Genomic DNA, 10,236 nt, shown 5'->3' on the forward strand with positions numbered 1-10,236 from the left:
TGAAGCACTGTAGTATCTTTACTTAAATCTAAATATAACAGATGGTAAAATGTTCGGATTGCAAATTTGCATCCTCAAGTTTGATTATTCTAGTCTGTTAATTATCACCCACAATGGCGTCATTGAAAAGGCACAGTGGTTTCGGGCGCTACAGTGATTAAAAGTTTAAAGCGCCCCATTCGCTGGAAAAGATGGCCCATTGACTCCCACGAGTTTGTCAAAAATTACCGCACTTCAAATAACTGCCATGCAGAGACTCTCATTGATACCTAAACCAATAAAAGACATTTGGACCTTTTCCTGTTTTAATCGCCGATGACAGCACCCAGCCCCTCGTATCAAATGTTTGAAGGTCATTATGCCTATGATATCAATTCAGGCGTATTAAATGTCACTGCGTATTTTGTACCAGTTCTATCTTCACTTTGAGCGACGATTATCTCGTTAAATCGGTGCATTTCCTGGTAATAGCAATTATTAGCAAATAACTACACAGGAGACGTAGCGCCCTCTATCGTTACTACAGTACACATAAAGTCCTCTACAATGAAATTTGCAACAAGTATGAAATAAAGCTGTTTGCAATAAAGCTGCAATCTTTACTTTTGAACAAGGGCTCTTTCGTTAAATCGGTAGGTGCATACAATCGCAAATGACTATACAGGAGACGTACCGGTAGCGCCCTCTATCGTCACTACGGTACACATCAACTCCTCTACTATGAAATTTACAACAACTTTGTAATTAAGATGCTTGCATAGTAATCAGAATGTTTATGTCTTAAAAACGTATCTGATACATAGTATCTGAATCGCCTGGACAAGCTCTCCATTCCACAACTTGCGGATGGCTATTGGTCGAACGTCAATCCGGTCCCGTAACACTTGTCTCGAATGAGGGCGTCCATAGCCTCGTTCTGAGCCACAGTGAAGTGAGACTTCCAATCTCCAACTTTGCCTGAAATAGGACAAACACAACCGAGCGAATAATCTCAAGGACTTGAATTGTCTATGACTGGTGTAAAGGCTAACATAACGCCGACTCTGTTAAACGAAAGCACACGCACCTCCACACGTTTGTTTTTATACATACCTAATGTGGACATTCTTTGTCAGTGAAAAAAACTCATTTTTACTCAAACTATGACATTTTTTTCAACCACATTTTTTTCTATGATCTCTTTAGTGTTTCTCTTCATTTTGCCACTGATAAACCTAGCCCCAAAATGCCTCTAAACCTGTTTTCAAGAGAAAGGGAAACCTTGTGTGGACGTACGTGGGCAAGTCCACACAACGTATCTTGGAACTGGTTTATGTGGACATCTTTTGTTCGGAAGTCCTCATAGTGAATGTAATGCTTGTACAATAAAGCTGCTGAGACATATTGTAGCATACCAAAATGCACTATGAGTCAAATAAATCCCTGGGAATCAAGTGGGAAAAGAAACCTGCTCTAATTATTTTGATTCCGTCAACCGATGAGGATGTCTACCTTTTCTCATGAAGGACCCTTCCTGCGGGGCGGTGTCGGCGGCCTGCTTCAACCGATGAGGATGTCTACCTTTTCCCATGAAGGACCCTTCCCGCGGAGCGGTGTCGGCGGCCTGTTCCGGTGGTGCTAAGATGGAGTCCGGGTTGGCCATGGGGTTCTTCTTCATGTTGGCGAAGGTGCAGTGGTCGGTGATGGCGTCCAGTGTCTCGGCGGGCAGGTCCTTGCCCAGGAACTTGCTGACCCTTTCAACATTGCCCCTTAGATCCTGAAGCGAGGAGGATATAGATGGAAACTAAAGGCCGTGTCTCAACAACTTGGCTACATGCACTTGGGAAGTGGATGTGGCTGAGTGGCGTAGCGGGGGGGGGGGGGGGGGGGAGGCAGAGGGGCACTCTGCCCTCCCCCAGCAATTACTTCAATAAATGGTATTAAGAGAGTTTTATCATCCATCCACCAAAACAAAGCCCGCTCAAAATCCATTACAATGAGCCGTGAAAATGGGTATATACTTTGCAGTTTGGATAATAATGGCAGTTTAGAAGAGCGCCCCTATTAGGAAGGTGGGGACCAGCCCCCCCCCCCCCCGCGCTTTTTGACTGTACAGAGGCAAAAATTCCGGAGAAAAAATGTGTACATTTCGGCGCGGATGTCCGGTTGCCCCCCCCCCCCCGACATCCAAGCTGGATACGCTACTGATTTGGTCGCTTCCAAAGGTTTTCATTTGCAGCCGCAGCTAAGTTCTGACACGGCTAACATGCCATTTCTATGATGAGCGTATGCCTTGAGCGCTGTTCACAACGACGCCATTTTCCGGATATGAACAGTAAACAAAATATCACCTCAATTGAAACAATTTAGTAGATTGATTGAATCGAAAAAAGTAAAGATTGCCAATACAATTGACTACAATTGACAACCAATTCCATTGATTTCTCTAATTCTAAGAAAGTGACTGTTAACAGTCATTCAATACGGAAAAGACTACGATTATTGTTTGTATGCGATCGATGACATGTTTGCTGCCTCCTCTCTCCCATATACCTTTTGTGTTCAAATGGTCAGTGCGGTGATGTAATCATCGAGTTCTTTCTTTGTACGGCCTTACAGTGGAACTCTTGCCAGGTTCCTGCTTTGCTCCTTGTACCTTATCACAGTTCGAGCGAAACATCAACAGACTTCTTCCTCTTGAACTTGCGTCTAATTACCCCCCCCCCCTTTTTTTGGGGGGGGGGGAGAGTAGTAGTAGCCCATGGCCCTGTGTTTGACGATGTCCGCAAAATATACCTCCTTCTTGCACATTCAGACTGATGGAATTTTCGTCGTGGTGATGTAAATTAGTTTTGCCCCTCACCGATGTATTTAACACTGTATGCTCAGTGCGTAACCTCCCAGAGTCAAAGTTGTAAAAACAGGTGCGAGTGCATTATGCTTGCCTGTCAAAAATGATCACTTACCCTTTTCAGGTCTTCAAATCTCAGCAGGAGGACGTTTGGATGGTGTCTCAATTTCCAGAAGAACAGGTAGTGATCCCACCATGGACCGTAAAGAACTTTGCGAATAAAAAAGACCATGTCTTTACTAGATCTATAGGTCCAGAACGAAGTAGCTGAACTCATTATTACATAAGTATCTACATATGTGTTTACTCTAATGCTATAGATGGTAGTGGGTTGCGGATGGAACAGGGATTCGTGGTTCTAAACGGAAACAAATAGGCTACAATTGGAACCCATATGTAGGCCTGTATCTTATGATTTGGGATTATAAGACATGTTTCTGAGCAATGAAGGCGCTGACTTCGTTGTCATTCTCAATGCCATTCCCTGGGTATCAACAACGGCACAATGCGTTTATTTAAGTAATTTAGCAATAATATCTCAGTCTGAACTTGATGATTGTAAATCTATTTCTGAATGTAAACTAATTACGTTAATGTAGATTTATAGTATTAACTTCGGATTCATATCTATTTGTAGCACCAAAGTGGTTGCAGCGCCCTCATTTGCACGAAAATGAGACGTACAGGGCCGTTGTTAGAGGAGACCCGTGTGCAAGATCTTGTGCCTCTTGCACATGCAAATTAGTTCACGGAATGGTCTGGTGTCTGCAGTGCACATGTTTTAAAATAGTGTTTATGTTTATCTGCGGTGACTGTTTATGGTACGGGCGTTATCTATCCGTTTTGGTGTGAAATCTGAAAACATGATGACTTTTTATGCAGAAAGTTACATAACAAGGAAAATGGAAAAGGAGGATTGTGGGGTTTTTTTAGTAGCCGTAACAGGAATCGCCAGGTACCAGTGGTGTAGTCAAGTCCTATCACAAGTGCTACAAGTTGAATCACATGTCCTTTCATGAGTTCAGTTCCAAGTAACGGGCTGAACAATGTGACAAAGAGAAATGTTTTTTGCAATAGTTCATTTGATTGAATAGCTAGCTATTTGACTTGAGACGGACTTGTGATGAACTTGCAATGAACTTGCAATGAACTTGCAGGGACTTGTGATTGACTTGAATACTACACTGGAAGTACACAACATCACTTATCAGGATACAAGTTTCCCACCAAGGGGTAACTATTGGAAGTGGGGTTGAAAATAAAGTGCTAAGCCTAGCCATGAGGATGAGATTGGAGGAGACAATGTTCCTCACTTTTTCCTGACATCATTTCGTCGAAATACTCGCTGAATGTCTGGCCGCTCCTGCCGGTAGGACTGACTCGCTTGAGGAAGTAGAAGTACGACACCATCACGTCTTTTGGGTTACGGATGACGTAGACGACCTTGGACTTGTCCCAGATGTTAGGGGGCAGCAACTGACCGGGGAGATGGGACTTGATGACGCGGGGAGATTGAATCAGCTCAACCACCTGGTAGGTCAGTGGTAGCTAACAAAAAGAAACAATTAGAGTCATAATGGTGTCACCACACAAAGGACCAACTATAGAACATTATCATGTTGCGGCCCTCTTGAGTTTTTCCCATTCAAATCAACGTAACCAAGGCGATGCTGGAAGGAAAAATAGTCTGGTTCCTTTTTGCACCAAACCCCCTTATCATTCAGTACTATATTAGATACAGGGAACATGACTCAAATGGTGGCAGCATGATCAAGGTCTATAAACATAGTGATTGTTTAAGTTAAATCCACTGAGTCGATCCCCCGCCCATACAAGGACACCACCTTATAGGAGACACGTTGTTGAAGGAGTAAATTATTTGATATTAGGGAGACACTGGTCATCAAGGAGTAATATCGATATTACTTCAAGAGTCTGGGTAATGTGGAAACTACCAATTCTTGAGGGAAGTTTCTTGTCCAAAGTTTTATTTTACGACATCTTTAATGAGGGTAAACTCCGATCAATGCAAGGCACTGCTTTCCATGGAGGCCCTCAATATGAGAAACACGAGACCCATTATGTAACACCTTTAAGGGTTACAAGGTGCTGCGGCGCATATTGCTGCCACTGCCAGAAACACTGTGGCAAACCCCTTCTCCTAGCGATAAAAGTAAATGGGTTCTTTAACGTGCTTTACACAACACACGGGACCTAGGCTTTACGTCCCTTCAGAAGGACAAAACAATAATGGTAAAGTGCCTTGCTCAAGACCATAAGCACCATATGTTCCCAGGTATCGCGGCACACGGGTCGAACACCGTAACCATTGGACCACAGTACCCCAAAATGTATTCAACATGATTCATTGGATCGAGAAAAGTATAATAATTAAAAAGTCTGGGGATGGGAGAGTATTTAGAAACGCAGTGGTTATGGGAGAGATTTTATTTGCTTTTACTTGTGCACAAATCTATGAGAAAGTCGCATTCTCGGTGATTATTATGCAAAAATAATTAACTTTTGTCACGAATTCTTTTGAAGACAAAACAATGACCGCAAAAGGCTAGTACTTAAGAAAGGGAAGCTAGAATACACCAGTCAAGGAATTGTTGGCAACGGTGCCAAAATATGGTGATATTTGGCGAAAGTGACACGATTTGTCTGGAAAAGAAGACGATTTCCCCGATAAAAATGACTAATCGGGCTTACCCTATTTAGTTGCCGAATAGTCTTTGGCAAATTAAACTCTATGAACGGCATCGGGGACGCAGTATGTCGCTTGTTGACTTCCTCCAAGTTCCCGTCATGCATCACGCACGACATGATCTCCTGCACCCAAGTTGTTCCTGGAAACATACATTTGATCCTGGTAACTTTGTTTGATGATGGACACAATGGGAGGGCGCTATTGTAGTGGGTAAACTCTCAAATTTATCCAAACCGAATAAAGTACTCATGTCTGCCATTATAGGCCAGTTACTCTCTCGCACTGCTGTAGCATTCGAAATGATGGCTAGTTTCTCTGGTCATAACGAAAAGTTTGCCCTTGAATAGATTCCAGAGAAAATACGCGTTATAAATACTTATACTAATTATAGCGGCCTCTTATACTATGTGGCCTCTCTGGGCTCCGATATATATTGCACTAAATTTAGTTGGGCACCATTGGCAGTCAGCAGCAGACATTTGATGGGGAAAAAGTAAACAAACAAAACAAATGGCGTCGCCGCACCATTTTTAAGCGAGCTCCATACCATAAACTGAAGACTTTTTTGGCCTAACACAAGAATAAAAGAAAACGCCAAGTTTTTTGAGTAAAGTCGTGTGGATGTTTATATCCTACTATTAGATGTTCGTTCTGATTATTCGTTCAAAGTGCGTTTTATAGCCCAATTGGGCTCATTCCGGGCAGCGGGAGCCCTTTAACGTGCTTAGCAAGCTCCATGAATAGTGCTCTTCTCGTACTCTACCTGCTTTGGGATAGGTCACGATCCAGCTATCGTCATCTCTGACTTTAAATGTCTTCAGTGCCTTGACCACATCATCTCCTTCCTCGTAAAGTGTGATGCCTTCATGCTCCACGTAGCCAAACGGGAGGGGCTTCGTCGTCAGTTTCTGGTCTATAGGGAATAGATAGAAGACCTGAGACGTAATGACATCTTTGTTTACATTATGCGAGCTCGTTTTCACCTACCTGTCATAGGTATAAGCGTACATGTAAACAAAGCCTGACGTCATTTTGTCTCGATGTTATGGCATGCATTACTGTCTGGTCTGCAATATTGTTGCGGTTCAATACGAGATATATTGTAGTATATGCCACTAGCTAGTCCAAAGCACACGCAGTGGATCCTGGAAGGGACCATTTTTCCCCAGCAATCAATGACAGCGTAAAATGGTGCCACTTTGGGGAGCAAAAAAAGTCTTTAACAATTAAATACTAATGGATGGCTTTGAGGTGAATACAAGAATATTGCGCGGGCTACGACATTAGTGCGCGAGTCGAAGACGAGTGCAATATTGTTATAGCGAGTGCAATATATATTCTTGTATCCGCCGAAAAAAAACCCAATATTTTTATCATATATATCACGCTGACTTGATTCGCAAGAAATACATTTCAAGACACTGCAGTCTGCATTTCTCCAATTTCATCAAACTATTTGAAGCTGTCATTGTGATTGTTGACAACAGTGCGCGTACACCTTGCCTGCTGCGCGCTGCGCGCAAGGTGTACGCGCACTGTTGTGGGCGTCCGTGTTCGAAGGTACCTTGCGCTTTAATTGCGATCTGTTGACTGGTTGACGCTCTTGATCGTGCGGGAACCAGCGAAAATGCATGGATGAGGGTGCGCCGGGCAATATCAAGAGTAATATTGTCCGCAATCCGGGTACTTTTACTGACAATATTGCTGTCATCCGGGTACTTTTTACGAAAGCATGTAATACGCTGATTTTTTTATTATTTTTTTCACTGGAATTAGCTTGATATAAATAATAATATCTTATGTTTTGACGCACGTTTAAATTGCCAGAATTCAACTTTTTACAAACTTTAATTTCCAGACTGAACCGAAGTAAATGTCCAACTGCTCATTATAAGTGATGTTTCTTCTTTTTGCAGCCATTTTCGAAAGCTGTACTTTTCGGGGAAGGGTAAAAAAGGTTTGAGGTTTCTATCCGAAAGCATCTTAATTAAAGAAGAAACACGTTTCAGCTCACGGGATCAGGTCGAAGGTCGCGGGATCAGGCCACAATTTTGTAGCTTATGTGTGCTACGTTTAACGAGTCATTGAATTTTCGACTCGAGGCAAGTAGAGTCGACCCCCTTTTTCGCGAGTAACTAGAACGTCGCTCTTATAGTAGTCAAATCGAGTCTTTCCAACTAAGGCAGTAACTCTAGTCGAATCGATGTTCTTATGGTCATTTACTCGAGTCAAGTTGGGTCATTCTGCTGCAGATACTCGAGTAGCGTTCAAAACCGAGTTGGATCACGTTCTTACTCGAGTCTATTCGAGTAAACATCTCAACGTCAATGTATCTAGTAATCATGGCGTTATATTTTTGTCATAGTGGTTGGAGTTATAATACAACTTACACACTTCATCTGGTATCAACTTGTCCATGACTACGTCAGAACACTGAGAACCTGTGCAGAAATGAAAACACACGGCATGTTGATGAGTTCACTGCACTTGCCAGGGTGATGCACGTTTTACTAAATGATCTGTTCGCCCGGGTTTAATGGGTTCATGAAGTGACGTTTTCTTAGGAACACAGTTTGTGCAACTTTCTACTCTTCTTTAATTTACGAACAATACTTGACACCCTTTTTGGTTGATATGATTGAAAAGTGCACTTCTTTAAACTACCTTTTAAAAGTCCATGCTTTTCCTGACAACCGATGTTGCTGTGATGTCACTTCAGGAAAACACTGTTAGTTTAGGGTTTTTGTTTTCAAATTGGCTTATTGAAAATGTTTGTGAGAAATGTTTATTCATTGGCTTTCTGCCAAAATGACACAACAACGAATCACCAAAGAACAGAAAATTTACGACAGCAAAATATCCAAAATTTCTAGCAACCTCTTGTGCTGAAATAGCTGTGACATTGAGTTTTTTCTGCCCGGAACGACATCACAGTTTTGCTCATGAATATGGAAATTTGTATTAGCATACAAGGAAAAAAACACCAAAATACCCGTCGATGGCAAAATGAAATTTGAAATGGGACACTTTCAAGAATAACATTAAAAACAGTTACATTGCATGGGCCATTAAAGGGCTATCACACAATTTGGCATTATTTTATGATCTACTGCACCAACCCTCAGTGGTCCAAATGTAGTGTAATTTGAATACAATGTTCAACCAAGCACAATGAAACTATTTGTCATGATAGTCGGCCTTACTTTTTCATGCAGTATTGTCAAGTGTAGAACGCCATGGTCCAGTGGTTACGGTGTTTGACTCATGTACGAAGGTGCGTGGGTTCGAACCCTGCCAGAAACATTGTGTTTGTGCCCTTGGGCAAGACACTTAACTACAATTATCTCTCTCCACCCAGGAGTATAAATGGGTACCTGTGAGAGTCGAGGACCGATTGAGCGATGATATCGGCTGCCGCGTGGTCCCATGGCCTAATGAGTAATTGTAAAGCGCTTTGAGATTGTTGATACGTTGGAAAGCGCTATAAGCACAATCATTATTAAATATTATTAAGTGAAGTTCTGTTATGTGCAAGTTATGACATTTATAGCCTCCCTTCAACTCAACATTAGTTGCATTTGTTGATTAAGTAAAACCTACCTGGGTTACAACGTCCTGGAAAGTTGATTAATTCCTGCTGGTTTACGGGTGAGTCTCCTCGAGCCGTCTCAGGCCTACACCCACAAACGTTATAGTTAGTTAGTTAGTTAATTAGTTACACATTAATGTGTCCTACAATAGGTGAGGCCTCGCCTTTAATTGCTATCTTTATATTGACATCGGTGTTCATGTTACTATGGCTATGCAGTACGGGACAGTGAAGAGTGGTGCTGGTGCCAGCTTGAACAAGTTCGCTCCATTGAAGTTGCACGTTGCCCTCCACGGACTTTATACGGCGTGACCCTAAGTGACAGGAGGCCATCACAATTTAATGGTGTAATGGTAAATGATGTGGATAGCTCCCTCATAGTGTCGCCAGATTCGTTCCCGCATGACAAAAATAAGTGTATAATCACAACATATTATATACTAATTGTCGTGAAATTTGGTACCTTGATCCAGTGTTGTAGTACTCGTACTCGGTACTAGTACTCAAGTACTACTCGAGTACTTTTTGGTTATACTCGTACTCGTACTCGAACGTCAAAGTACTCGTACCCGAAATGACGGTACTCGTACGTACTCGGGCAGCAAAGTACTCGTACTCGAATAACAGTACTGGGAGGGGGGGGGGTGGTATAGCTTGACTTTACACCAGAGCCTTATTTTATCGATACTTTCAGTTTGAAATGGTTGATTGGCTTTGTGGAGAAGTCGAAGTTTCCCGATTTTCTTCTGGGCAAGTCCGGACAAATACATTTAACAGCTAGCCGTGATTGGGTCTGTTTATCGGTATGACGGGGCCTGGGCCAATTACACATAATGAACAATTTGCCGTATGGCCGTGTTCGGAAATACAAGTACTCGTACTCGTACTCGGAAGTACGGTACTCGTACTCGTACTCGTACTCTGAAGTACTCGTACTCGTACCTGTACTCGGCAACTAAGTACTCGGTATTCGAAAAAAACGTACTTGCCTACAACATTGCCTTGATCCTGTAGTAATGTTTTCTTTAAATTCGGTCGCTGCCGAAGTTATTTGAAAGTGATGGGAGTTAATAAGTAACCGTGTGATATTTTCTACTCGAACCCCCG

General features: G+C 42.4%; 1 protein-coding gene across 1 annotated transcript; it reads right to left on the reverse strand.

Moving 5' to 3' along the window:
- Positions 1–831: 831 nt before the first annotated feature.
- LOC119736264 (sulfotransferase 1C2-like) lies at positions 832–7,969 on the reverse strand. The gene is made up of 7 exons (XM_038210306.1): positions 7,931–7,969; positions 6,304–6,453; positions 5,543–5,679; positions 4,144–4,378; positions 2,946–3,040; positions 1,492–1,756; positions 832–957 (listed from the first exon to the last, which is right to left on the reverse strand). Exons 1-7 carry the CDS (start codon positions 7,956–7,958, stop codon positions 851–853), a joined length of 1,017 nt encoding a protein of 338 aa, XP_038066234.1. The 5' UTR covers positions 7,959–7,969; the 3' UTR covers positions 832–850.
- Positions 7,970–10,236: the final 2,267 nt, after the last annotated feature.

Source organism: Patiria miniata, unplaced genomic scaffold (genome assembly GCF_015706575.1).
Source record: "Patiria miniata isolate m_02_andy unplaced genomic scaffold, ASM1570657v1 HiC_scaffold_29, whole genome shotgun sequence".
NCBI lineage: Eukaryota > Metazoa > Echinodermata > Asteroidea > Valvatida > Asterinidae > Patiria > Patiria miniata.